The following is a 27,893-nucleotide window of genomic DNA, read 5'->3' on the forward strand; positions in this document are numbered from 1 at the left end:
CACTCCTTGTTTTAGAAAAATATATACTTTTCATATTGAAATATTTATTCTTGTCGAATGCGATTTTTTATTTCCATTAAAGAATTATTATAATTTTTTAAAATTACATTTAAGGGATTAGCAATCAAAATTTATCAATTATTATCAAGCAAATTATTTGATTATATATCTGAATTAAAAAAAAAAAATCACAGCATATACCACTAATCAAGCTAAGAATCTCATAGCTGTCACGCCTATTAATAAGAAAATTAAATTCTTAAATTTATTTAAAATATGTATATTAATATAATAATGACAAAGAGCATGCCGATGTTAACATCAACAAATTAAACAGCACCCCTGGCCTTAATTAATTTTTTTTGCCTTATATATGATATTCTAACTATTCCAAAAAATAATAAATAAAAGAGTTCTTCTTCTTGTATGTTCCCCCAACATATAAGAAGGTTGCCTGCCAATTTTTTGTTTGATTATTTTAATGAAAGTGAAATAGGAGAATATTTTTTTTTTAAAATTTTATATTAAAAAGTGAAAAATAAAATGAAGTAATAATCATCAATTAATCATGCTTGTTTTGTTTACTGTCAACATTCAGCAGCCCAATTATTAGTAGATTAAATTAGTATAATTAATTAGCTGATTTCATTTTTAGCTATACAGCCAGTAGTGATACCAAACATTTGCTTCCGTATTCAAGGTAACAACAAAAAATAAAAAATAAAAAATAAAAAATAAAAAATAAAAAATAAAAAATAAAAAATAAAAAATAAACAGAAAAAAGTTGCTAATCGGGGTGTTGATTATGTGCATTAATTATAATTTCTTCATGTGATACTAACGTGGTTTCTGCTAGTTTTGAAGCATTACAATTTTGACTTTTAATTCTGAAATCCCTTAATTAATTTTATGTTTATACTTGTGCACGAACATGGCCTAAATTAAAATATATATAGATTTTTTTTATATATATATATATAACAAATAAAATAAATTGGATTGAAGAAGTCAAGGCACTAGCTACTAGCTGCTCATCCATCTAGCCAGTAACGGACCTAATTTTGGGTCATGGTGGGATTAATTTATTTGACTTTTTTTTTATATATAAGAAAAACTCTATGTTATGCATGTTATTATTTGTAACTTTTTAATTAATTAAATTTTATTAGTATTACTTGCTTGATTAACTTATTTAAATATATGACACTAACAATTGTAGTAGGAAAAATATGCTCAATTTGTAATAGTTCAAGAGCTCATGAGTTGGGCTCGTGTTTATTACTATTAATGTATAATACAAATATGAGCAATAATATAAAAAATTCAGAAAATTAAATTTCTCGAATTTTAGAAAAAATGTATCGATATGGGATTAGCTTCTTCTGCTAAAAATGCAATGTAAACAGAATTTTTACCAATATTAATAAGACTGTAATTTTTTTTTTTTAAGCAGCTTGAAATTAAGATAAGAAGTTTTATTTAATACTATTTTATATTAATCCCGGAAATGCTGGCTACTAAAGAAAATGTGTAGCCAGTGTTCAAAGACGACTCTTACTGGTCAAAATAAAATAAAGATAGTTGGATGATTAATTAATTAATTAATTAAATAATAACAATTATTAAAAAAAAAAACACAAGAATAACAGAAGAGAATAACAGGTTAATTAATAAGGAACATGAAAGTTGAGAGAGGAGTTAAATAAATGATGACAGATCATTAGCTGAGAATAATAGTTCACACTTCAGAGATTGCAGGCTTCATCACAGTACTTAATTCGTCTCTTTCATTAACATGCAGAAATAAAAATAAAACTTTTTAGCTAATTATTTATTTTGTATGAAGATGGAGAAAGAGCCTAAGAAGCTGGTCTTTGGAGCCACTCCAATTTTTCTCCTTCTTTCTCTTCCTCTGCTTTTCCTCGGCGTCGATTTCTTCTTGGGGAACAAAATTCCATTCGATCGATGTAATATATTTATATATATCCCTTTTTTTTCAATTCGTAGCTCGTATAATTGTTAAACTTACGGAATACAAAAATTGTCAGGGATGCAATATTTTTCGATATCGGAAAGCAGCTTCGGAGGCAGAAGAGCGATCAATAGAACAATTGAGGAGCAACAATTCATGAAGTTTCACTTGGCAAGATTAGTTAGAGGTATGTGGTTTTTTTTTTTCTCTCTCTCTAATAATTTACAAAATTTTTATTTTATTGCTAAAATTTTGAAAAACATGGAAAAAAACAGGGGAAGACCGGAGAAATCTCGATGCTACGGGTTTCGCGTGCGACAAATCCGTCCACTCGTACGTATGCGTGTCAAGCAAGCCCGTAACGATTCTTGTGAGCAACATGACGATCTACGTACCGTCCGATCGCGACGAACCAACGGTGGCGGTCCGCCCCTACGCGAGACAAGAAGAAACCCTCAAAGACATCACCCCAGTCAACATGGTCCGATACTCCACAAACACCACCGCCCCGCCGCCGGCGTGCGACTTCCACCACCAAGTCCCGGCGGTAATCTTCTCCTCCGCCAGCACGGGGAACATCTTCCACGAGATGAACGAGATAATCATCCCTCTCTACATCACGACCAAGCACTTCCAATCGCGCGTGCAGTTCATCCTCGAGGACTACAAGCAATCCTTCATCAACAAATACGGCGTCGTTTTATCCCACCTCTCCGAACATGACGTCATCAACCCGGCCGATAACCTAACCGCCGCCCACTGCTTCCCGGCGTCAATCGTCGGATTGAGATACCACGACAACCTCGCCCTGAACTCAACGGAGATTCCAGGCGGATATTCGATGCCCGATTTCAAGCAATTCCTCCGACAAGTATTCAACCTGAAATTCTCGCACGTGTCGCAAATACCGAAACCCAGGCTAATGCTCCTATCCCGCACGAACACGCGGAGATTCCTGAACGAGGAAGAACTCATCGCTCTGATCAAGGAGATCGGGTTCCAGATAATCGTGATCAGGAGATCGAAAATCGTGTCCAATCTAACGCGATTCTCGCAGCTGATCAACTCGTGCGGGGTGCTGGTGGGGGCGCACGGCGCGGGGCTAACGAACGAGATATTCCTGCCAGCTGGCGGGGTTATGATACAGGTGGAGCTTCTCGGAACGGGGTGGGGTTCGGATACTTACTACGGGAATACCGCACGTGCGATGGGCGTGAGGTATTTGCGGTACAGAATAGAGGCGGGGGAGAGCTCGCTGCAGAAACTGTACGGGGAGAATAGCACCGTTGTGACGGACCCGGATTCCGTTTACAGGAACGGAGGGTACAGAGCGGCGAGAACGGTGTTCCTGGATCAGCAGAATGTGAGGCTTAATTTGGTGAGGTTTAGGGAGACGCTTGTTGAGGCGTTTAGTATTATTACTGATTGGGGAGGTAAGTAAATTAGTTAATTGATTGATTAATTAATTAATTAATTAGAGGTTAATTTTTTTATTTTATTTACTGAGGGTAAAAAAGTAAAACCATATTATTGTTTGTGTACATACGAACTACGATGGGTAATTGAAAACGTATTGCCTCCAAAATTTCGAGGCATTACATTTTTTTTTTGGGCAAGTGTGTGCAAGTTAAAGTGGTTTGTAACTAACTGTGCATGGCTAGTAGCTATTGTAGCAAGTAATTTTGCTATCTAGATATTTATTCACGAAAGTTGAATATTTTTTTTTTAATTTATGTTTTCGTAGTGTTACTGTATTTGTCGTTCCGTAATAATTGTCTTTGAAAAAAAAAATGTTCGATATTATTTGTCACTTAGGATTTCCAATGCTGCATTTTTTTTCTTTATATTTTAACTTTATTAATTCAACTATAAATATTAACTCATACTTGTTAAAATGATTAAGGCTATTTTAGTTTTTTAATGCATTTTTTTTTCTAAAATCATGACACATTTATTGACATTCGAATACTTTCCTAAAGCTAAAAACGAGAGTTAATTGGACACAGATGGAGTATTTATTAATTGAATTTCACTATTCATGTAATTTTATGCCAGCTTGAAGCATTAAGTCAAGAAAAAAAAAAGGTAGAGTCTTGATTGCTACAATATGAAGACAATATTCATCTATATTATAGTATAATTTTTACATTCATTGCTTGGAATGTCAGTAATCGTCCATATACCTTTTCTTTTTCATATTGACTAATTTCTAGTTATTGTTACATTAAAAAAAAAACCGTAAAAGAAAAAAAAAACAAATTAAAATTAAAATTTATATGTACATGTCATAAAATAACAAGTAGACATTTTTGGGATTTGATAGAGGTGAGTGAAGCATCTAATCATGATCTGATCTTAGTATAAAAGAGTAGCAAAATTATAGTCAATATAGTTTTCTTGCACGAAATGCCAACATTATATTCCAACCCAACAATATTTTTCTTTTTTTTAAAGGAAAATTACAAAAAAAAAGGTGAAAAAGACAGACGAACTATGAGGCAAAGAGGGAGGCATCAAAATTATTGACTTGAGGATAGAGAAAAGTCTAGATTCTTAATTATATTAAAATCATCGCAAATTAAGGAAAACGTGTCCTCGAAATTTTTAAATCAGACAAACTTATGTAGCTAGCTGTGTATAAATACTATAAATTAATTCAATAAGTGCGGATTACGATCCAAATCTGGTCTTCATTGACATAATACCTTTTTTTTCTTTATTATTATTATTATTATTATTATTATTATTATTATTATTATTATTATTATTATTATTATTATTATTATTATTATTATTATTGACAAGCTAAGAGAACACGCAAGAAATAGGTAGTTTTCATACATTTGATATATTGACAACATTGCCCCCAATAATCCAGCGAATGTAGTTTTCAAGACCAAAAGAAAATTCAAAGTCTAATGAAAAGAAATCAGAACAAAACTTTCCAAAAAGGCTAGTCAATTCACAAATCTCCACTTGTTAATTCTCTAATCCAATTTTCTAATTTTTCCTTCTTTTTACAAATTATTAATTAAAAAAAAAATACAAAAGGCAGGCGGCTCCAAAAACAGGATTAGAATAGAAAAATTGGAATATAATTACGACCACAGCTTAATTAGCGAATACTACTAATAATATTCCTCTTTAATTACCGACATTTGTTGAAATAGAAGATTCAAAAACCGAGGGAGTTGTCTTATTTAACTATATGGATCTCGTATAGCTGTCAAAATAGATTATAAAATTTGGCATTATGTTACACTAAACGCCTGTTAACTCCAATTAAACTTTAATTAATTGTAATTAGCATAAGGGTTAAAAGGCCCTCAAATAATTGTTAAGCATGTGTTTTGTATTATGCTTTGTATGTTACTATCACTCCATCACTAGCCTCAAGTATTATATTGGCTTTGATTACTTTTTCCCCTAAGTGTTTCTACACAAGTTGGCATATGTAGATTAATATAGGTACAAGAAAGATTAATTAATAATTAATGACTCATTAATCCGAGACAAACAAAAATATTAAATAAAAAAAATATGTTCTTGAATCTTGAGCTGTACTTATTTTACTAAATATATGCCTCAATCCTGCAACTTAGTAAAAGTCTCCTCTTTAGAAGAAAATAATAATAATAATATTGAAGATTATTAAACAAACTGTTTTTTTGACATCTCATCAGCTTGTAATTAAATTAATTAATATTTTATTTATTTTAGCAATTTTTTCCATCGTTGAATTAATGCATTATGTGCAAGAACATACACACAAGGTGAAAAAGCAATGGAGAAGGAGCCAAGGAAGCTGGTTTTTCGTCTAACTCCCTGGATTTTCTTGCTTATTCTACCTTTGATCTATATCGATCTTTTATGGGGTAACAATATTCGAATCGAGCAACGTACGGTTGCTTTTTGCTACATGTTTAATTATTTCATCATCATCATTGTATATATCAATATTGAACTCAATGAGTTTGTAATTATTTAATTTTGTTTCGATTTTTTCGGAACTTGCAGGATTTCATTATATCTCCGGTCCCGAAACTAAATTCCTTAGCAGCAGTAGAAGAGATATCACGAACGCAGTCGCAAAACAAGAATCACTCGATTATCTTCTTTCGAGATTAGTGAAAGGTAATTTAGTTAGCTTCCAAATTTCGTGTAATTAATGAAAATTTCCTTTTTATTCATTATATATAATATGTAATTATATAAAATGTAACAGATGAAGATCAGAAGAGTTTCAAAGCAACAGGCTTTGCTTGCAACACTGAAATATACTCCAAACACTGCGTAGCTAATAAACCTCTGCGAATCGACACAACAACAATGTCGATTTTCGTTCCCGATAACCGATCCGTACAAGAGGAAACGGTGATTCGTCCGTACGCACGACAAGAAGACGAAGTTCTTCTCCAAAGCGTTACTCCGGTGAAAATACTGCAGGGAAACATCACCTCACCGCCCTGCGAGTACACGCACGAATCTCCGGCGGTGGTGTTCTCGACGAGCGGCTTCATCGGTAACGTGTTCCACGAAATCAACGAAATACTCATCCCTCTCTTCATCACCACCAGGCAGTTCAAATCCAGGGCTGTGTTCGTCGTAGAGGATTACCGCCCGTCGTTTATGAAAAAGTACGGCGACGCAATTTCCAGGCTAACGAAACACGAAATCGTGAATCCGTCGCTGAATCGGAGCGTCCACTGCTTCCCCGGAGCGGTAGTCGGGCTGAAATTCCACGGCCACCTCTCCCTGAACCCCGCCGAAATTCCGACGGGGCAGTCGATGAAGCAATTCCGGCAGTTCCTCAGGGAATCGCTGTCCCTGAAGTACAGCCACGTGTCACAGATCGGAACTCCGACGGTGATGTTCCTATCGCGGAGAACAACGAGAAGGATCATCAACGAAGACGACGTCGTTTCCATGATTAGGGATTTAGGGTTCCGAGTAATCGTCGTCGCCCGATCGAAGGTCATATCGAACTTAAACGTGTTCTCCAGTATGATTAACTCGTGCAGCGTGTTCGTCGGAGCGCACGGCGCGGGGCTGACGAACGAGCTGTTCCTCCCCGACGGGGCGGTGATGGTGCAGGTGGACCTAATCGGGCTGGAATGGGCGGCGGCGACGTATTACGGTAACCCGGCCCGAGAAATGGGGGTCCGTTATTTGAGGTACAAAATTGAACCGGAGGAGAGCTCGTTGATAAAGATATTCGGAAGCAGAAACCATTCGGCTATTACCGACCCGAAAAAGTTACCGGTTCAAGCCGGGAAGGAGGTTTATCTGAACGGTCAGAATGTAAGAATTAATATTGACCGGTTCAGGGAGACCATGGTTGAAGCCATGAGTCTTGTTACCGGAGATTCACCTCTCTAAAAAACCGGGGTTTCATTATTTTTTTTCAATTTTATTTTTTTAAATTATTCATAAAGCATATATCAGGGCGGGCAATTTTTTTATGTTAACATTTTTTCTTTATATAATATTATAATTGTACAAACTATGGAGTTTTCAGAATCATGGTTTTGGGGTATTTTTGTAATTCGTTACCTCGATATTAAGACAAGTTATCTTTCTTCCTCTAGCATTGAGTAGACAGTTTGAATATCACTAACATGAGTTTGTGCATGCTGTGTATAATTAGTATTTGACCCGGCCCGATCAGCAATATAGTTTACAGGTTATTGCATGAGAGTGTAGTTTATTCGGGTGGTAAAAATAGGATATAACTCACCCGCAAGGGTGGCCTAGCGGTTGGAGCAAGAGAGCTTGGGTCAATTGACCCAAGTTCGAATCCCCTTGCCAACGGTCGCTAGGTCGAGCTTGTCACACATGGTTAGCCTAGTGTGGTTTACATCTCTCGTATGGTTTGCAAGCTATTATACGAGAGTGTAGGTTTACCCAGTGCACCTATATTGTTGGCTGCGGGTTCCTGCATTATCAAAAAAAAAAAAAATAGGATATAACTCTAAGAGTTTGACTATATGTACTCCATTGATTTAGTCAAATGAAGCAAAGGGTTGTAATGTAATTTTCTCAATATGAACTAACTGGCAGTAATATAATATGTCATCAGTACTAATTGTAGGTACACAAATAGTATTTTTATTAATTTATATTTGATATATTCTTTATCAAATTTCATACATTTTTTTTACTAAGCAGCAACAATTGAAAAAAAAAAACACGGAACAACATCAAAATATTTGAATTTCGTTTACCGTGTGGCGAAGAAAAAAAAAATCAAGTTTCTCCATGATACCCAGAAAATCCTACAAGTATATCAGACGCTATCAGTCGTTCTATAACTAATTGGTGGTAACTGTAAGGTGTATTCAACAGGTGCTCATTGCAACTTGAACCATGTCAGATTTTGATTTCAAATAAGATGCTTAAAAAATAATTAAAAACATTAAACAACTCTTGGGTTATTATTTACCTCAAGACTTGCTCTTACCTCCAACTCAGTAGACACATATATGATATATTGTAGTACTAATTTACATTAATTAATAAACGAATCAAGGATTAATTAAGGAAATCGAGGAAGAGACCGAAAACCTAGAATGAGTTGACTAATTTGTTTACCTAAACACCACTGTTCTTTCCCATGGAGTGAAACAGCAACTTCTGTATGGAGAAGTGTAGGAGAAGGCTGCTCCTAGGTGCAACTCCCGTAACTTTCTTTCTCGTCATCCTATTGCTTTTCGCCTGTTTTTTCGTCGGCAACATTCTTCCGTTTTGATTTGGTCCGTAGGTCTTCGTCTTCCTCAAGCCAGCTCCGTCCGTACTCCGGGTGAATAAACCTGCAACGCCGGGAGGGGTTCCCGGCGAGAAAGCTCCGACGATCAAGTCAGTGATCGGAATAGAAGAGAAAATGTATATGCAATATAATAATGATTAGTGTAAAAAATCCCATCCCCTTGTGTGTGTGTTGATTCTCTTATTTATAGATGAGGAAAGCTTGGCCTCCAAGGCTTTCCTTTTTTAGGGTTTCTCTTTTCCCCCAAGTCATGTATCTTGGGCCTGTATTGTCCTGGGCTCGCCTTACCTTGTTTTGGTATTAGGCTAGCGAGTTAAGGTACTCCCACGTAGTTCCGGAGTTCGCGCCATACGACGACTTCGCTCACGGTACCGAGCTAAGACATCATGGGTTCTTCATTATGGGCCTATCGTATTGGGCTTATCCTAATGGGCTTATGTTTATTTGTTAATTGTCAAACAAGCCCGTATCAACTACTCCCCCCTACTCCTTACTTATAAAACAAGTCGGCTTTTCTTTACCTCGTTTTATAAGTACGGAGTACGAGGCATCAGTTCGCACTTCGATTTAGATTTACGTCGGCATACGCAGCCCCTCTTCCTTTCCCTTTCCTTAATTGCTCTGACACCCCGCGTGGTCGGTTCAAGTTCCCTAGGTCATCATGAGAAGATTTCCATCAGCGCTTTTTGTGCTAGGTTCGAGGTAGTCTGCATTAAATCTTGTCCGTTCGGGTGGGCGGTTATGATTGCTTTTTTCTCTTTCCTAGGTCATTACTAGGGGAGTCCAATCGACACTTCTTGCGCCGAATTCGAGGCGACCTACTTTGAATCTCGCCCGTCCGAATAAACGGTTGTGATCAGGGTTTCCACTTTTCCTCCTCCTATAAGTATCTGACTTCCACGAATTTTCAGAATTTTTTCCTCTTCTTCACCTCTACGCTTCCCCTATCCTTGTTTACCTCCGGCGACTTTGCTTCTCGAGAACCAAGTTCTTTCCTATCCGTGCTTGTTTTCTTCTTCGACAAAGGTACTACTTCTTTCCCCCCATCTTTTATTACCCCCGCCTTTACTCTTCGAATTGATAATGTCTGCCCGTTCGCCTGATCCTTTCGGCCAAAAGATGCCCTCTCCGGAGGGGGGTGAAAACCCCGCCTTTTCTATTTCTTCTTCGTCAGAGGAAGGACCCTACTTCTCCCCTTCGGGCAAGCTCTTAGAACGGCCCAAGAAAAGGGGCAGAAAAGAGGTTTCGTCTTCTGCGAGGAGTGGTTCTCCTTCCTTATCTGAAGGACGAGATCCGGATGACCAGTGGGGACCTAGTACCTTGAGCGAAGTAGATCTAGCTAACTTAGTTCGTGACATAGGCCTCCCTACCGATGTCGAGTTAATTCTGCCCTCGCGAGATGATCGCCCTCTAAACCCTCCTTTAGGCTTTAGTACCTGGTTTTCCGAGCAGTTCTACTTTGGTCTTTCTTTCCCTATCTCGCCTTGGTTCTCTGAAATCGCCCAACTATGTAATGTATCCCTCAACCAATTCCATCCTCACGCTATAATCATCATGACCGGATTTCGCATGCTGTGCGCCTGGTCGGGGGTGATTCCCACACCAGCTCGCTTTCGAAGCATCATGGTTTTAAAGAATTCGAGTCCCTTCCATATCTCCATCTCGGCCCGTCCGGGTTTCAAAATACTGATGCCACCTAACAAAACCGATGGGTGGCAAGGTCACTATTTCTTTGCTAGGAACCCTGTTGACACCCCCTATTTGTGTCCTTGGCTCGCCACCCTGCCCGAGAAGAAGAGGGGGAAACCTTTGGCGATTGACGAATGTTTATTAAAAATGATAACCCACTTTCAACCGAGCTACGGCGTCCCGGATAGCCTCACTAGCTTTCCGCCGATGCTTCGCCACTTCTATTTTCACGACAACGGCACGTACTCCCTAACCCGGGAAGATTTAGGTGGGTTTGATTGCGATACATGTCTTTTATCCCGGTTTATTGTGTTATCTCGGATACGTATTTCCGTCGTCTTATTAGTTCCTTGTATATTTGTTCTGCGCCTCATTTACTTATCCTATTTTCCCAATTTTGTGGGCAGATTTAAGGATGAAGAGGATGTTTCGAGGCGACAAACCGGCCACTCGTCCTTCCGAGCCGGAGCCTGGGTTCGAAGCATCCGAGTTCCAGCGCCCTCTGGTCGCTGAATCTGAAAAGCACTCCTCGGAGGAGGGATCTTTAAGACCCAGGCCTCCCAAGAAAAACGCCGCACCTCCTCGCGCCCGAAGTGGACCACGGATTGAGGATTCCGAACCTCCCCGGCGGTCTTCCGCCATAGTTCTGGCCTCGTCGCCACCTCCTCCTCCGACCGAAGAAACGGTGGAAAAAGAAACCGCTCCGAAGAAGCGGAGAACTGACCTGGCCCTTGGGGCGGCTGGATCGTCTTTGCCTGCCGGTTTTGGGCTTCATCTTTGCCAAAACGCGGAGAACGCCATTGCCGCATGTCGGTCTTTGGCCTTTCCCACCGACATTGCCCATTTCGGGCAGATGAGTAAAGGCGACCGTCTCGAGCTACTTCTTCACAACATTACGCAGGTTTGTCTGATTTCGGATTATTCGAACCAATTCCTTAGCTTCATATTTTTATCCAAGGCTAACCTTGTTTGAACTCTTTGAACATGTAGCAATTCGCCATCGCTTTCTCGGGTCCCTTGGGGTGGGATGATGTCTCGCGTGAGGCATACGATAACCAAAAGAAGGAGGTGACTCAACTTCGAAAGGAAGTTCGAGGCCTGAAGGAAAGTTTGGCGATGTCTGAATCGTCGAAGGAAGGGCTGTTCTCCGAGGTGAAGAGGTTGCAGGAGAGGGAGAAGATCTTACAGGCGGAGAAAGACTCCCTGGGCTCTCACGTCGCCAGCCTAGAAGAAAAAGCCAAAGGACTTTCCAACGAGCTGTATGCAGCCGGGGTTCAGGCCTCTACTAATTTCGCCGAGGGGGTGAAAGAAGGACAGAGATTGTTCCCGGGGTCGCCCGAAGGTCTCCGTTTTATCGAGGAGTTCGTTCGTCGTTTCTTTCACCGGTTATGGCGTTCGACTACCTTCACCCGAGAAGCTTCGGGGTTGGCTCGTTTTTTCTTCTCCTCGGCGGTTGCAGCCGTTCGAAAGAGGTTATGTGGCGCCGGCATCGAGTTCCCGTTGGTGGAAAGTGAACTGGCCGAAGACCTTCCCGATGACGTGATCCCGGGTTTTGAGGGGGATGTTAATGAGGATCCTAACTTGGAATGGTGGAGGCCGGTTTACCAGGGTCTCGTTGAAGAGTTTACCCGTCAAGGAGCCATTACGGACTTTGTCGGGGACATTGGGGCCCTTGGAACGGTGGTTAGTTCCGAAGAGGCACAGCCAAGCCTCGTTCCGCCGCCCCCTCCGGATGCTGAGAATCGAAGTGAAGCGGGTGCAGCAGTTCCGAAGTGAAGACCATAAAAAGACTTAACCATTTTTTATGTTTTGTACTTTGAATATGTATTTCTTTAAACATTACGTCTCTTATTTCCTTTGGCCTTGTGTCCTTAACAATTTCTCCGTTTTTCCCATATGCTTGGAATGTCTTTATTCGCTTTTATGCCTGTGTTATTCTGGACTTCAGACTTAGTCTGTCGATATCCCCACTAATCTGCAGTGGCGTTTACTTCTTAAGCTTATCCATTAGTTCAATCTTGTACCATTCCTATATTTTAACTTAGCACCCACTCATAATATTTTGCTTATGAAAACGCGAGTTAACGCCACAATGAAACACGCGAGTTAACGCCCCAGTAAAACACGCGAGTTAATCGCCACAGTAAAACACGCGAGTTAACGCCACAATGAGACACGCGAGTTAACGCCACAGTAGAACACGCGAGTTAACGCCACAGTAAAGCACGCGAGTTAACGCCACAGTAAAACACGCGAGTTAACGCCACAATGAGACACGCGAGTTAACGCCACAGTGAGACACGCGAGTTAACGCCACAATGAAACGCGCGAATTAACGCCACAATGAAACACGCGAGTTAACGCCACAATGAAACACGCGAGTTAACGCCACAATGAAACACGCGAGTTAACGCCACAGTAAAACGCGCGAGTTAACGCCACAATGAAACACGCGAGTTAACGCCACAATGAAACACGCGAGTTAACGCCACAATGAAACACGCGAGTTAACGCCACAGTAAAACACGCGAGTTAACGCCACAATGAAACACGCGAGTTAACGCCACAATGAAACACGCGAGTTAACGCCACAGTAAAACGCGCGAGTTAACGCCACAATGAAACACGCGAGTTAACGCCACAATGAAACACGCGAGTTAACGCCACAATGAAACACGCGAGTTAACGCCACAGTAAAACACGCGAGTTAACGCCACAATGAAACACGCGAGTTAACGCCACAGTAAAACACGCGAGTTAACGCCACAATGAAACACGCGAGTTAACGCCACAATGAAACACGCGAGTTAACGCCACAGTAAAACACGCGAGTTAACGCCACAATGAAACACGCGAGTTAACGCCACAGTAAAACACGCGAGTTAACGCCACAATGAAACACGCGAGTTAACGCCACAGTAAAACACGCGAGTTAACGCCACAATGAAACACGCGAGTTAACGCCACAATGAAACACGCGAGTTAACGCCACAGTAAAACACGCGAGTTAACGCCACAATGAAACACGCGAGTTAACGCCACAGTAAAACACGCGAGTTAACGCCACAATGAAACACGCGAGTTAACGCCACAATGAAACACGCGAGTTAATGCCACCATGAAACACGCGAGTTAACGCCACAGTTATAACTTAAGTAAATAACACAAGTACTTTTTTAACGTGGAAACCCTCCAAATAAGGAGAGAAAAAACCACGGGGCCTAGCCCAGATCGGAAAATGGATGTTTATTAATGGTTGTTTTGCCTGTACAAGGTGTGTCTCGATTTCGCTGGCGTAATTGCCTCGATTTCCTTTATCTCTTTTTTTTTTTTTTTTTTTTTTTTTTTTACGCGAAGAAGCGTTTCAGATGTATTATGTTCCAAGCCCGAGGTAACGGCTTCCCGTCGATGTCTGCCAACTCATATCCTCCGCCGGCCAAACACCTGGTGACTGTGTATGGTCCTTCCCAATTAGCCTCCAACTTTCCCGTGTGTTTTAGCGCGTCCGCTCGTCGCAAGACGAGGTCTCCGATCTGGAATGAGCGGGACCGCACCCCCTGATCATACCGAGCTTTAATCAAGTTTTTACTTCTTTCCATGTGCAAATACGCCGTTTCCCGAAGATCGAAAACTTCGTCCAGTTGTGATCTTAAAGCATCATCGTTTGTTACTTCGTCAAATGCGGCGATGCGGAGCGTGTCCATTGCCACTTCGACCGGTATAACCGCTTCAGTTCCGTAGGTTAACCGGAACGGTGTTTCGCCAGTGGCTGCTTTGGATGTGGTCCGGTAAGACCATAGGACGGAGGGCAACTCGTCTACCCAACTTCCACCCAGCTCGTCTAACCTTTTTTTCAACCCATTGACAATGGTCCGGTTTACGGACTCCACTTGTCCATTGGCCTGGGGGTGCGCTACTGCTACGAATTTTTGTGCAATTTTCATCTCTTCGCACCACGCTCGAATTTTCTTGCCGTTGAACTGAGTGCCGTTGTCCGATACAAGGCTTCGAGGTAGGCCAAACCGACAGCAGATATTTTTCCAAATGAAGTGCATGACCTCGTCTTCTGAGATTTTCGATAAGGCTTCAGCTTCAACCCACTTGGTAAAGTAGTCTACCGCGACAATGATGAACTTTTTTCGACCCGTGGTTTGAGGGAATGGCCCCACCAGGTCGATTCCCCATTGGGCGAAAGGGCATGGAGCACTCATGATAGTCATTTCCTCCCCCGGCTTGTGGATGAGCGAGGCGTATTTTTGGCATTGTATGCAGTGTTGAACATATCGGTACGTGTCCTTCTTCATGCCAGGCCAGTAATATCCGGCCCGGTGTAGTTTCTGCATGAGGGCCCGAGCTCCTCCATGCTCGCCACAACCACCTCGATGCACTTCATCCAGAACATGCGTTACCTCCTGCTTTCCCAAACACCTTGCGTCTACTGTGGTGAAGTTTCTTTTATATAATGTCCCATGCCGTACGTAAAAGTGCCTTGCCTTATATGCCAAACGGTGCTGTTCTCTCTTGGTGCCAGCTCGCTCTCCTCTGAAGTATTTGAACAAGGGTGTTCTCCAATCCGGCTCTTCGTCTATTGTCATTATCCCCGGTGTTGGGGTGGGGGCAATAAGGATAGTGATCTTTCTTTCAATGCAGTCAACGACTGACGACCCAACTTTAGCGAGGAAGTCGGCTCGCTGGTTGTCGTTTCTCGGAATTTGATGCATGGTGCAGACTTCAAAAGTTTCTTGCACAGCTCGGGCTTTATTTACATAACTCTTCATTCTATCGTTTTTTGTTTCGTAGTCTCCTTCGAGTTGATGTATTACCAATTGAGAGTCGGAGTATATTCGCACCACGCGCGCTCCGAGCTCTTGGGCGATCTCCATACCTCGGATAAAGGCTTCATACTCTGCTTCATTATTGGAAACTCGAGGTAACCTGACGGCAAACTCGACTTCCGTTCCGGTGGGATCAATAACTATTATCCCTGCCCCCGCTCCCGAGGTTGTAGACGAGCCATCCACGTAAATTTTCCACTCCTTTTCGATGGGTATCCTGGTGGTTTCTCGGATGAAATCCGCTAACGCTTGTCCTTTGACCGAGGTACGGGGTTGATATTGGATCTCGTATTGTCCCAGCTCGATGGCCCATTTAACAATTCGCCCTGACGCGGTAGGTTGACCTAGGGTCTGCCGAAGGGGTAAGCTTGTGCGAATCACCATGGTATGCGACAGGAAATAAGGCCGGAGTCGTCGCGTAGTGAGGACCAGTGCGTACGCTATTTTCTCGACTTCAGAATATCGGCTTTCCGACGTAGTGAGGATCTTACTAGTATAGTAGATCGGCCTTTGTTGATTATTAACTTCCTTGAACAACACCGAACTGATGGACTCATCGCCCACTGACAAGTATACAAACAGGGTTTCGCCCTTTTCAGGGGTGCTAAGGATCGGCAAGCAAGTGAGAGATCGTTTTAATGCTTCGAATGCGAGCTGGCATTCGGTGGTCCATTCGAACTGAGCTGTTTTCCTTAGTACTTTGAAGAAAGGCAGGCTCTTATCAGCCATTCGCGATATAAACCGAGCTAGGGCTACAACTTTTCCTGCCAAGGATTGGACTTCCTTGATGGAGCGAGGAGGTGTCATCTGAAGTACGGCCTCCACTTTATCTTGGTTTACCTTGATGCCTTCCCGATTAACAATGTATCCCAGGAACTTTCCAGCTTGTACTGCGAATGCACACTTAGCAGGGTTCAACTTCATCCCATATAAACGAAGAGTTGCAAAGGTCTCAGCTAGGTCTGCGAGATGCGTAGAGCGCCTCTTGCTTTTAACTAACATGTCATCCACATAAACTTCAATGTTGCGTCCGAGTTGGGCCCGAAACATCCTATCCATTAATCGCTGATACGTGGCTCCCGCATTTTTCAGGCCGAAAGGCATCACCACGTAACAGTAAGTCCCCGTGGCGGTGACAAAACTTACTGCTGGCTGGTCCTTTTCGTCTAGTGGAATTTGGTGGTATCCTTGCGAGGCATCCATCATACTAAGTAGCTCGCATCCAGCAGTGGCATCTACAAGCTGATCTATGCGAGGTAAAGGATAATCGTCTTTCGGGCAAGCCTTATTTAAGTCCCTGAAATCGATACACATTCGCCATTGGCCATTAGCTTTCTGTACTAACACCGCATTGGACAGCCATGTAGGGAACTGAATTTCCCGGATGTGTCCGATTTCCAGAAGTCGTTGAACTTCCTTCTGTATGATTTCGTCTTTTTCGGTACCGAAGTGTCGCCGTTTCTGCTTGACGGGCCTGCACTCGGGTCGTAAATTGAGCCTGTGTACAGCAGTTCGCGGTGATATGCCGGTCAAATCACTTGGTTGCCAAACAAAAATATCTTCATTCGACCGCAATAACGCTATCAACTCATCCCGAAGAGGTGGTTCTAAATCCTTACTTATCCGGGTTTGTTTCATCATCCCAGGGACGAGGTCGATTGTCATCAATTCGTCCATGGGTTGTACATGATTAACTTTATCCTCTGGATCAACTCGGGGGCGCTTCTCGTCTCCCAAGTCTTCTTTTGTGAGGGTATCACGTCGGCCCTTCTCTGCTATTTTAACCATTTCGACATAACACGATCTCGATTGGGCTTGGTCGCCTCTGACCTCTCCTACCATCCCACCAACCGGGAACTTAAGCTTTTGATGAATGGTCGAAGGGACCGCCCGAAAGGTATGTAACATTGGTCGTCCTATCACGATGTTATATGAGGTCGGCGACCCCTCGACGATGACAAAATTGACAGTTTGAGTGCGTGTTCGAGGTGGAGTTCCTATAGTGACAGGGATTTTAACTTGTCCAATCGGCGTCAGGGACCCTCCTGTAAACCCAAATATCGCTGTGGTGACGGGAAAAACCGGGAGGTCAAGCTCCATTTGCAGGAAACACTCGTAAGATATGACGTCCACCGAACTTCCGGGGTCAACGAAGGCGCGAGCGACATCGTATCCTCCCACGTTAATCGTGATGAGGAGAGGATCACAGTGAAAATCATCTAGGTCTGTTTCATCTTCAGGACTGAACGAGATAGTGGGATAGTGACGATACTTCGGTGTAGAAATTTGGCAAACTTCATGATTATTTTTTAGGCTACCGAGATGACGTCTCCTAGCCCGGTGAGTATCTCCTCCTGTAGGACCTCCTGAGATCATCTGAATGTACCCTCTTTTCGGCGCTGGCGGTGGGGGCGGTGCTCGTGGCGGGTTCCCGAACTGGGCTTCACGTTTTTGCCCCCGAGGTGAATCTATCTTCACAAAATCCCCAATCTTGTTATCCCTGATGAGACGTTCCACTTCGTCTTTCAGATGTGCGCAGTCGTCGGTCGTATGTCCGTATTCGTTATGAAAACGGCAGAAAGTACCCAATGTCGGATCTCGACGGGGGGCTCCGCGAGCGGTTCGAGGCCACCGCAGATCGGCTCTCTTCTCGATCGCGTATAGCACCTGGGATAGAGGAGCTGTAAGGGGCTGGTATGATTGGAACCGAGATCCCTTAGCATCCGGGACAATACTCCGACTAGGAATATTGGCATCCCTGCGAGGTAACATGGGCTCCTTGCCTCTCTTTACTTCGCTGACCCGTACGTTTGTGGCTTGGTGAGATTCCTCCACTTTCTGTTGGCGGGCTTCTTCTAAATTAATGAACCTAGATGCCCTTTCTAATAAGTTATCGAAGTCAGGTGATGGCTCCAGCGCTAGAGCTCGGAAAAATTCATCATCTCTCAACCCTTGTGAAAGGGCCGCCATGAGCACCTCGTCACTGGTAGTCGGGACTTCCAGGGTGGCCGAGGTAAACCGTTTGATGTAACTCCTGAGGCTTTCCTTCTCCTTCTGGCGGATGCTGAACAACGATAGGGAGGTTTTCTTGCACTTTTTCGAGCTGACGAACTGGTTCATGAAGGCCTTAGCAAATTGTTCGAAAGATTGCATGCTCCCGGAAGGTAACAAACCGAACCAGGCCTGCGCAGGCCCGGCTAGGGTGGTGGCGAAGGCACGACATCTCACCCCTTCCGTGAGCTGATGAAGTGATGCCGTATTGTTGAAACGGCTTAGGTGTTCGGCGGGATCCGATGTGCCATTGTACTCGAACGAAATGGGTCGGTAGCTAGCGGGTATGGGATCGTCATCGAGGTGTTTTGCGAAAGGGCTAGACCCCACGAGATCTCGCATTGACCTGTTCCGTAAGGCCTTTAATTCGTTCATATCACGTCTCAGGCTGTCTACTTCGGTCCTGACTCCATGACTGTCGCCTCCTCGATTTTCCGAATAACTGTCGCCTTCATCATCAGTTCGCCCCTCGTTCAGAGAGCGTCTCAGGTCCCTTTTGGGTCGGTTATCCTGAGGTAAGGATTGGGCGTAATTGCGGATGGCCGTGGTGATCATGACTTCTACTTCATCTCGGGTGTACGTGCGCTCATCAGGGGGTGGAGCCGGTGCTGCAGCCGGTCTTTTCGAAGCAGCTCCAGCGCTCTGAAATTCAAAAGAAGGGCTTCCTGAAAAGAGAGGGACTCGTCTCTCTTTCTCGGGCGTGAGCAGGCTGTACCCGGACTTCTCCCTCGAGGCAGGCGGCGGATCAACGCCAGGTGTATCGTGAGCTGCTGCTTCCAGCTCCTTCTGTAGGTTTCGGGTAACCGTGTCTTCTCCTTCCATTTTTTCTCCACGTTCTTAGCTCAGATCTGGACTTCCGGGGGTAGATCTGATTTTTCCCGGAAGCTGTTTTCCCAAAACTTCAAGATTTTCCCACAGACGGCGCCACTTGATTTGGTCCGTAGGTCTTCGTCTTCCTCAAGCCAGCTCCGTCCGTACTCCGGGTGAATAAACCTGCAACGCCGGGAGGGGTTCCCGGCGAGAAAGCTCCGACGATCAAGTCAGTGATCGGAATAGAAGAGAAAATGTATATGCAATATAATAATGATTAGTGTAAAAAATCCCATCCCCTTGTGTGTGTGTTGATTCTCTTATTTATAGATGAGGAAAGCTTGGCCTCCAAGGCTTTCCTTTTTTAGGGTTTCTCTTTTCCCCCAAGTCATGTATCTTGGGCCTGTATTGTCCTGGGCTCGCCTTACCTTGTTTTGGTATTAGGCTAGCGAGTTAAGGTACTCCCACGTAGTTCCGGAGTTCGCGCCATACGACGACTTCGCTCACGGTACCGAGCTAAGACATCATGGGTTCTTCATTATGGGCCTATCGTATTGGGCTTATCCTAATGGGCTTATGTTTATTTGTTAATTGTCAAACAAGCCCGTATCACGTTTCGTCACTTATCCAGTCCGCAAGCTGTAGAGAAGCAAAAGCCATTCGATTCCCTTCTAGCAAGACTTGTCCGAGGTTAGTTTCTTTGTCTGGTTAAACTGCTACTTATTGTTCTTTCAGACCAACAACACTGAACTCGTTCGTTTATGTTCGTTTCTTGTCAGGACGAGATCGAAGAAACCTAGAGACAACAGGCTTCGCCTGCGACAAAGATGAGAACTCTCTTGTCTGTATATCGAATCAACCCGTAATAATCGACACCCGCAACAACATTACAGTTCACCTTTCTTCAGCTAGTTCTGAGCAAAAAGAAACCAATATTAAGCCGTACGCTCTGCAAAAAGACAAGTACCTTCTCCAATACATCTCACCGGTCAAAATCTTGCATGGAAAAAAACCCGTTTGCCAATACAATGACGACGTTCCAGCTGTAATCTTCTCATCCGGCATATCGAGGAACTTATTCCATGAATTCAACGACATCATAATCCCACTTTATATCACAGTTAACCACTTCCAATCACGCGTGCTTCTAATCCTAGAGGATTACAATCCCTCTTTCGTGACCAAATACAGCAAGATTCTATCCCGACTCTCCAGCTATCCTGTAATGGACCCCGCTTCGAACCGAAGCCTGCATTGCTTCCCAGGAGTGATTGTCGGCCTCAAGTACCACGACAATCTAGCTTTGAATGGAGAATACTCGATGCCCATCTTCCGGAAGTTTCTAGAAGAAACGTACGATCTCAAGTTCAAGCACGTTTCCCAGATCAAGAAACCCACAATAGTCCTCATGTCACGCGAGAAAACGAGGATATTCCTCAACGAAGTCAACATGGTCAACATGATGAAACGGCTCGGATTCAGAGTTGTGATCGCCCGAGAGGATGAGGCGGCTGACCTGGACAAATTCGCCGCCACTGTCAACTCGTGTGGGGTTTTGGTGGGGGCCCACGGGGCGGGGCTCACGAACGAGCTGTTCCTGCCAGCTGGCGCGGTCGTGGTCCAGGTGGAGCCGCTGGGCCTCGAATGGGCTTCTTCCCGTTATTACGGCGACCCGGCCCGTGCGATGGGCTTGCGTTACCTACGGTACGAGATTGAACCGGAGGAGAGCTCGCTGGTGGAAATGTACGGAAGGCATCACTCTGTTGTAACAGATCCGGAGTCGGTTTACGCAAAGGGGTACCGAGAAGTTCGTGCTGTGTATCTTCAACAGCAAAATGTGAGGGTTAATATAGTCAGGTTTAGGAAGACAATATTCGAAGCACTTCTATTGGTTAAGACTTAAAACAAAGCGTTTAGCTTTTTATTATTGCTGTTATCAACCATGAATCGATAATCTTACATGTGGGTAGTTTGAGTACTGAATGAAAAGTAGTTGTATAACTGGATTCAATGATCCATTTATATGATATAAATTAACAACTCTAGCCACAAGTCCAATACTAGAATACTTATTTGTACTTGGAGTCCTTTAGAGCAAGAAGCATTGCAGAAGCTGCTGAGTTATCTGCCTCTTTTAGTCGTGACTTTTCGTTACCAATCACAAAAAGAGTACCTTCACTGATTTCAATTTTGACGGAGCTTAAATATCTCTTCTCGTGAGCACGACCAACTTCTCTCTCGATTCTGCACAAACATTTGTGACAGGGATCAAAGATCTAACGTAATGCGAAATAAAGATGAATTAAAAATATATATTCTCATCTTTCACAACTAACTTTTTGCTAAATCGTAAGGAGAAAACAACAAGAGGGGAAAAAACACCAACTTAACGCAAGAAGAAAAAGGCTTACTTGTAATTAGGTTTAGGCCATTTCTTCTTGCCACACAGCTCGTGCAGTTTCTGTTTTGCTCCTTCAATTTCATTGTCCACGTTGAGTTGGTCCGCCACATTCATTATCTCATCAGATTCATAGGACAACTTCAGCAGAGCAGCCTTTGCAGCATGAAGTTTTGCATTCTCTTTTTGCTCAGAAGAAGCCGACTCAACAAATTGCCCGTCAACATATACACTTGCAATATTTCTCTCTCCTTCTCTCCGATACCTTATTTCAACTTTCTTCCCATCCTTTTGACATAGTTCAAAGAGCATTGTAACGGGTTGTGGTTGTTCTTCCAGCTCATCAAGCATAATAATAGGCTCTAGAAGGTCACTAAAGATCTAAACAAAAAACAGAAGTAAACTTATAAGCAACTTAAGCCCGAAATTACACTTTTAATTTGAATATATAATGAATTTTTTATATTTTTCTTTCAATACAATTTTAGCCAATTATCACCACATAGATCATACAATATAATATAATAAACATGTTTAACAATTTAGACAAGAAAACGCAGATAGAACTAACCATCCACATATCCTTCAAATCAAAGTTACAATCAACATATACAGCAGCTGCCACCGATTCCACAATGTCTGCGAGAACTTTTGGTGCTTTAGTAGAGCCCCCGTAAATTTCTGCTTCACCCTCCTGCTCTACCGCCGTCACAAATTCCGCTACCTACAACACAAGCAATGAATGTGGCAAAAGGGACACGATTTCGATAGAGTTCAAACTGGAAAAGTTGGCTTAGTTTCCCAATAAGCACTTGATAATACATCTCAATAAATGGAATAATTCTTAGGTCCACCTAGCGCAATTCACTACCTCGTTACCACCAAAAGTGTGTAGTACACTCGATATACGTAAGAATTTTTAGCCATTATTGAACCAAGTGATATTATCCAATGTAATGTTTTATATCAATAGTCGAGTGCTTATTAGATAACTCATCCAACTTCACCAATTTTCAACTCTAGCAAAGCCATGCCCAAAAGAAGCCACAAATTGAAATTTAAATCAATTATAAAACCATGAGATATTTGAATACTGTGCACAAGAATCGTATAACTATAAGGCCTCGTTTGGTTGGGAGGATTAGCCATGAGTTATGACTAGTTAAATAATTGGACTTTGTTTGATGTTTGCTAAACCCAATAATTTTCCAGGTCGACCCGGAAATATTATTTTATCATGTCCTATGTTTCATATGTTTCCTTCTAGGCCTCGTTTGGTTGCGACCTGGCAAGTTATTGAGGATACCAAACATCAAATAAAATCCTATTATTTAGTTAATCATGGCTAATCTCCCAACCAAATAAGGCCTTAAGAGATTACTTATTGGACCTCCCATAATCCAATGTTACAATTGGATTTAGATACGATTATTTAGTCTAATTTTGGCTAAATTTATCTTATCAACCAAACGAGGCCTAAGAATATTATCAAATTGGGGAAGCCTTTTGGTTCTATCTGCCACATCCGAAGAAAATCGACAAATTCAGAATACAGAGATTTAAAGAGAAAGAGCGGATACATTTTTCCCAAGCGCGGCCACGTTGTGGCGGACGTATTTGTAGAGCTGGTGGCGGACGGCAACGCGCGCGAGCTTCTCGGTGCTGATGTTGGCGGCGCGTACGAGCGAGAGCTTCCCCGGGTCGACGTCGGGGTAGCGGAGGTAAACGTAATTGGAGACGGCCAAGCCGAGAGCGGCGTCGCCGACGAACTCGAGGCGCTGGTAGGAGGCGGAGCCGGTGTAGGAGGAGTGAGTCAAGGCCTCTTCGAGAAGCTTCTTGTTCCTGAAGCTGTACCTGAGAAGATTCTCCACCGCTCTCACCGACGCATCCATATCGGAGATTTCTCGATTCGCCTCAACCTCCTTCCGCGGAGGCGTGAGCCTGCGTTTCTTCGTCGGTGTAATCACCGGCTGCAGCATGTTCGAGGTCTCAATTTTAAAATAGGATTTTATTTTTCTGTTTTCTTTTAACGGTGTTGAAAAGAGTGTTCCTCTCTTTTGATAAAGTTGAGGAGAGTTGTGTCAGAATATATATACAATAATAATTAATGCAATATTCGTTTTATTATTTTTTTGGAAAAAATTAATACCAAAACGGCAGTTTAAAACAAGAGTGTGTAATTACTAATTAACACAATTTGCATCTTGTAATATTTCCAATTGGTCGAAAATTAATTACCTAATATTGGCAAAAAAAGTAATTAATTAAAACGATTTGATATGATAAGAAAACATTTCAAACATTTGACCATTAATATTAATTTCAATTAGACCTTGTTCTAGTACATGAAAATTCATAACAAGAGAGAATAATAATCATAATACCCATCGAAATATTATTGGATTTTGAAGATAAAAATAAATAAATAAATAAAATAACTAACAAAATTGCCGGCCAAAGTAACAAAATCCAGTCATACTAGCATCTGAAGCAACTCTCGAACGTGGCGAAGCTAAACCGTATACGACTTATTCAAATTTGAACTAATTGACCATCATATAATCGAAGCCACCGCCCGCTTGAGCTATACGACCCCCTTGGTTGATATTAACAAACAATTGTTGTAACCATCTTCTTATCGTGGGATCTTCCTGCAAACAAAATTCCCCGTATCACCGTCGATCAACAAAAAAAATGATCATTATTTCACATCACGAAAAATGAAACTAAACTAACACCTACATGAAAGCAGACATTAAACGTTGTATCTTTAAGCTTCTCCGGCACATTATTCCTAAGGACATCACAAGCTCTGTCAAAAAAAAAATATAAAATATTAAAGAAAAATCAAACCATTGATGTATATACACATAAATTTAAATAAAGGAAGATGAGTCGAAAACAAAATTTGAGATACCTCGGATTATCAGACAATCGAAGGTAGCACCTGACAATGTGCTTTAATAGACGAGTAGAAGTCGAAGGGTGGTCAGCAAGAGAATTAACCATGATTGTCAACACCCTACTTAGAGCAAAGAACCTCTCTGCTGAGACACACATGTACTCTAAGCCGATATCATCTAGCAAAATCTTCTGCACAATAAATGTTGCTACCTGCCAACAATCTTTCTCCATATAAAAAAAATATTTAAATAATTAAATTGAGACAAATCAATCAAATGGGGCGGTATCTAAAATGGGATGCCTATGCCCAAAAACTCCGAGTTCTAATGCTGCATTAGATGAAATCATCTAAATTTTGCAACATCTGGTTCTGTTAAAAAGAAAACGATACAAAATCAACATCGACATGAAGAAAACATCATTTTTAATACAGCTGCGAAAAGCAAGCAATGATTTATGAACTTTGATACATAGGTGACGTGATTGTAAAAATTGCTTCGAAAAAACTCAACTGTTTTGGAAAGTTCACTTCCCAACTCCATTGTCCGCAAGCACAAGGGGATAATCTCAGTAGAGAGAAGAAAATTGATAACTTCCATGTCATCAGACTGAGAACCGAAATCGGAACCACAGACCTGTAGATAGACTAATCAGTTTGTAATGAAGAAAAGCAAAACCCCCCAAAAATTAAAAGAAACGGAAAACGAGGAGTAACGCTAACATAGGAACACATCAATGCACTACTGCGTAAGCTAAACATCATCTTGGTCGGATGTATGACATTAAAACGACCTTATAAAGCATATAAAACTCAGTCTTGGTTTGTACCAAGCAAATTAGAAATTTGAATATAAATGAAAATAATAGTGGTACAAAACTTTGTTCTAATTCTGGGAACAGAACAAAATACATCTGTGACGATTAATCAACAAATTGAAGTGCTTGTAGCAAGTTTTCAATTCAAAAGCAAATTCCCGTTCACTTTTCAGCCTCGTATCTTTCCTAGTTAGGTCCTTGTATTTTATGATTAGTTTCTTGTTTGGTTGTTTCCTTCACAAATTCTATGTATCCATCTATTAAAGAGATTTGGAAATTGCATATAGGATGCATATCATAAAGACATTATCGACACGACATTGGTTGTTTATCGAATTCAATCACAATCATCCATGGGAAGGAGAGATGAGAGAAGTACAGAAACTAATAAGCATAACGAGACAAGGAAGCTAGTTATATACATAGCTGACATTATTTCCAATAGATAATAGAGAGCATAAGAGGCAATGAGTTCCTTAAACAGCCTAAGAGGCAAAGCTTACTTTTTGAGAATAATATCAGAAAGTTAAATTGATGAAGAGGGCATACCTTAACCAAGGCACCAATGACTCCTAAACTCGTAAGCCTCAAGTACTCAAAGGACCTATTTTTGCAGGTTGTATTAAGGAAGTGATACAGGTACAGAGGGATGTGGGCTGCAGCAGGAAAACATCAGATCAAAGGCCCCATTTTTAACGTGCTCACCATATATATATATTTAAATCCAGAAAAGACAACAGTTCCATTGACCTCAATTTTACACGTACAACAATGAGAACTATAGAAACTGGAAAATATCAAACAACAAAGACTGAAGTGGAAAGATAAAATCTCATCAGTAATAGTCAAACGGAAGCAAACATAAACTGCTGAAGGACCTTCCAGGCCCCTCCTATCGTGAAAAGTGTCTGAAATTGAAATTCCCTATATAGATACACAAAGAAAACATAGATACAGAAAGAAAACATATACAGATCCATATAATAGAACCACAAAAAATACCATTGAGGAACGACTTTCTAGTATCCGGGTGCGAGGCCACACACTGCAAAACATTAAAATTGTTATGTTAACTCCAACACAAAGGGGAATATTTTTGCATGTTCTGGTCATAAGTTAATTCACTTACTTCTATACAGATGAACAGAACCAAATTTACTAATAATCAAATTTCCAGGAGCTAATATTTTTCTGTTGTGGAAGAGAGTTTAGCAAAAACAAATGAAAAAAAAATGAAGAAGCACGTAGACATAAACATGCCACTAAAATATCCACGTGCAAACAGAACATATATAAGAAGCTACTCATCACTGCAGCAACATTAACGCAAACCAACAGTACGTAAATTCAGTCTCAGTTATACAATGAAAAATGTGTACTTGGTTACATAATATGTAAACAGAAACAAAATCATAAAGAAAGGCAACTATAATAGTTTATTACAGTGGCAAACAAAGTACATTACGATAAACCATCTCATCTACGGTTATAAACTCCCATAACCAGCCAATAAGAAAACCAGAGTTAAATTGCACAAACAAAAAAAATGATACCTGAAGAAGAGCAAGTGCATTGCAAACTCGGTTTGATTGTGTAGAAGATAGGTTTGGCGGCGATAAAACTGGGTAAACAGCAACTATTTCCTGCAAGAGGTCATAAAGATAAAAAATCAAAGTCATACTAATATATTCCGGGACGTAAAATATGCTCAAAATATACGATGAATGAAATAAGGCAATCAGAGCTTAAACACGAACCTGCAGAAGAATAGCCATTATACCATAGGAGTTCCACATGATCGGAGCTAAATCTTGAAACATTTCCCTCTTCTACTTGAACAGAAACAAAACAGTGCGTTAAGACACGGAAAAACAATTTACCAAATGATTAACAAGCAAGGTGAGGCCACGGCCCCCGGAGCACACTTACTTAAAATTTTAAATAGAAAAATCTCAAAACAAATAAATAAATCAAAAAAATCAATACTGAAAAACACAGATAAGAAATGAATTAGGAAATAACGAAAATAAAATGATTGAAAACCTTAGAAAGTTCGTTTAGGGCTTTTTCCCGGAGATCGGGATCGTAGAGGTCTACAATAAGCTGCTCCACCGATTTAGGTTTCCGCTCGGGGGCAACAATGGTGCTGCCGGCCTCAAAGGGGACGGCTTTCGTGTTCAGAGACGGATGAAAGTTTGCCATTTATATTCTCTCTCAGGCCTTTTCGCGCCTTCCGATTTCCGTTTCGAGGATTCTGTAGAGGTTAAAACTGCGGGATATAAGACGTGTTTCGGAGAGGTCCGGCGATGATCACCGGCTGTATGTGCGGTTTTCGCCACGCGCCGCCGCCTGTAAGCAGTAACGTCTTTGCGAATTGATTCGATTCTGCAATGGCAAATGCAAATCAATGTAATGTAACCGTGGAGGACACGATTTTCCCACCGCGAAAATTTCTGCACTTGTGGGCGGTGTTTGCCAAAAGTTTTGCCGAATTTAGAAATTGTTAATTGCGAGGAAAACGTTACATGTATTTTTGTAGTTAAATCAATTTTAGTGTACTCTGGAACAGTGCACATCATACTTTTTTAAGTTTTGTTTACATTTAGCTCCATAATTCATGCAAAATATCTAGAATGCCCTCACTTTGTATTA

At 41.6% G+C, this 27,893-nt stretch overlaps 6 protein-coding genes across 8 annotated transcripts; 4 read left to right on the forward strand and 2 right to left on the reverse strand.

Moving 5' to 3' along the window:
* Positions 1–1,549: 1,549 nt before the first annotated feature.
* Positions 1,550–3,696, forward strand: LOC105969206 (alpha-1,3-arabinosyltransferase XAT3). Of its 2 annotated transcripts, XM_088811859.1 has the most exons (4): positions 1,550–1,769; positions 1,847–1,967; positions 2,049–2,159; positions 2,248–3,696. In XM_088811859.1, exons 2-4 carry the CDS (start codon positions 1,847–1,849, stop codon positions 3,411–3,413), a joined length of 1,398 nt encoding a protein of 465 aa, XP_088667985.1. In that variant the 5' UTR covers positions 1,550–1,769; the 3' UTR covers positions 3,414–3,696. The 2 variants fall into 2 exon arrangements, with proteins under 2 accessions (XP_088667985.1, XP_012849411.2); XM_012993957.2 differs by having other exon boundaries at positions 1,710–1,967.
* A 1,769-nt stretch (positions 3,697–5,465) lies between these two features.
* On the forward strand, positions 5,466–7,524 carry LOC105969205 (xylan glycosyltransferase MUCI21). 2 transcript variants are annotated; one of them, XM_012993956.2, is made up of 3 exons: positions 5,466–5,847; positions 5,990–6,106; positions 6,198–7,524. In XM_012993956.2, exons 1-3 carry the CDS (start codon positions 5,757–5,759, stop codon positions 7,349–7,351), a joined length of 1,362 nt encoding a protein of 453 aa, XP_012849410.2. In that variant the 5' UTR covers positions 5,466–5,756; the 3' UTR covers positions 7,352–7,524. The 2 variants fall into 2 exon arrangements, with proteins under 2 accessions (XP_012849410.2, XP_012849409.2); XM_012993955.2 differs by having other exon boundaries at positions 5,528–5,871.
* A 1,191-nt stretch (positions 7,525–8,715) lies between these two features.
* LOC148766096 (uncharacterized) lies at positions 8,716–12,430 on the forward strand. Its single transcript, XM_088812161.1, has 3 exons — positions 8,716–10,695; positions 10,835–11,328; positions 11,418–12,430. The coding sequence occupies exons 1-3, from the start codon at positions 9,822–9,824 to the stop codon at positions 12,201–12,203; spliced, it is 2,154 nt and encodes a 717-aa protein (XP_088668287.1). The 5' UTR covers positions 8,716–9,821; the 3' UTR covers positions 12,204–12,430.
* A 7,405-nt stretch (positions 12,431–19,835) lies between these two features.
* Positions 19,836–21,026, forward strand: LOC105968274 (alpha-1,3-arabinosyltransferase XAT3-like; the record flags this gene model as incomplete). Its single annotated transcript, XM_012992904.2, has 1 exon — positions 19,836–21,026. A coding segment is annotated over one exon (1,191 nt), but the record flags the coding sequence as incomplete, so codon positions are not given.
* Positions 21,016–23,578, reverse strand: RTL2 (RNAse THREE-like protein 2). The gene is made up of 4 exons (XM_012993485.2): positions 23,102–23,578; positions 22,093–22,245; positions 21,535–21,902; positions 21,016–21,367 (listed from the first exon to the last, which is right to left on the reverse strand). Exons 1-4 carry the CDS (start codon positions 23,498–23,500, stop codon positions 21,193–21,195), a joined length of 1,095 nt encoding a protein of 364 aa, XP_012848939.2. The 5' UTR covers positions 23,501–23,578; the 3' UTR covers positions 21,016–21,192.
* A 236-nt stretch (positions 23,579–23,814) lies between these two features.
* Positions 23,815–27,798, reverse strand: LOC105968813 (cell differentiation protein rcd1). Its single transcript, XM_012993486.2, has 9 exons — positions 27,285–27,798; positions 26,999–27,070; positions 26,795–26,884; positions 26,244–26,286; positions 25,791–25,897; positions 24,938–25,060; positions 24,439–24,635; positions 24,264–24,333; positions 23,815–24,172 (listed from the first exon to the last, which is right to left on the reverse strand). The coding sequence occupies exons 1-9, from the start codon at positions 27,441–27,443 to the stop codon at positions 24,065–24,067; spliced, it is 969 nt and encodes a 322-aa protein (XP_012848940.1). The 5' UTR covers positions 27,444–27,798; the 3' UTR covers positions 23,815–24,064.
* Positions 27,799–27,893: the final 95 nt, after the last annotated feature.

This window comes from Erythranthe guttata, chromosome 13 (genome assembly GCF_056151865.1).
Source record: "Erythranthe guttata isolate IM_541 chromosome 13, IM_541, whole genome shotgun sequence".
In the NCBI taxonomy this organism is placed as follows: domain Eukaryota; kingdom Viridiplantae; phylum Streptophyta; class Magnoliopsida; order Lamiales; family Phrymaceae; genus Erythranthe; species Erythranthe guttata.

Coding starts and splice junctions, on each gene's coding strand:
- LOC105969206 (XM_012993957.2), top strand. CDS start 1,841: ATGAAGATGGAGAAAGAGCCTAAGAAGCTGGTCTTTGGAGCCACTCCA. Junction 1,968..2,048: donor CAAAATTCCATTCGATCGAT/GTAATATATTTA, acceptor AAAAATTGTCAG/GGATGCAATATTTTTCGATA. Junction 2,160..2,247: donor CTTGGCAAGATTAGTTAGAG/GTATGTGGTTTT, acceptor GGAAAAAAACAG/GGGAAGACCGGAGAAATCTC.
- RTL2 (XM_012993485.2), bottom strand. CDS start 23,500: ATGCTGCAGCCGGTGATTACACCGACGAAGAAACGCAGGCTCACGCCT. Junction 21,903..22,092: donor ATTTGAAGGATATGTGGATG/GTTAGTTCTATC, acceptor TTTTTTGTTTAG/ATCTTTAGTGACCTTCTAGA. Junction 21,368..21,534: donor TGGCCTAAACCTAATTACAA/GTAAGCCTTTTT, acceptor ATGTTTGTGCAG/AATCGAGAGAGAAGTTGGTC.
- LOC148766096 (XM_088812161.1), top strand. CDS start 9,822: ATGTCTGCCCGTTCGCCTGATCCTTTCGGCCAAAAGATGCCCTCTCCG. Junction 10,696..10,834: donor CCTAACCCGGGAAGATTTAG/GTGGGTTTGATT, acceptor TTTTGTGGGCAG/ATTTAAGGATGAAGAGGATG. Junction 11,329..11,417: donor TTCTTCACAACATTACGCAG/GTTTGTCTGATT, acceptor TTGAACATGTAG/CAATTCGCCATCGCTTTCTC.
- LOC105968813 (XM_012993486.2), bottom strand. CDS start 27,443: ATGGCAAACTTTCATCCGTCTCTGAACACGAAAGCCGTCCCCTTTGAG. Junction 25,061..25,790: donor TCATTGGTGCCTTGGTTAAG/GTATGCCCTCTT, acceptor GTCTATCTACAG/GTCTGTGGTTCCGATTTCGG. Junction 24,334..24,438: donor CGATTGTCTGATAATCCGAG/GTATCTCAAATT, acceptor TTTTTTTGACAG/AGCTTGTGATGTCCTTAGGA.
- LOC105969205 (XM_012993955.2), top strand. CDS start 5,757: ATGGAGAAGGAGCCAAGGAAGCTGGTTTTTCGTCTAACTCCCTGGATT. Junction 5,872..5,989: donor CAATATTCGAATCGAGCAAC/GTACGGTTGCTT, acceptor CGGAACTTGCAG/GATTTCATTATATCTCCGGT. Junction 6,107..6,197: donor TCTTTCGAGATTAGTGAAAG/GTAATTTAGTTA, acceptor AAAATGTAACAG/ATGAAGATCAGAAGAGTTTC.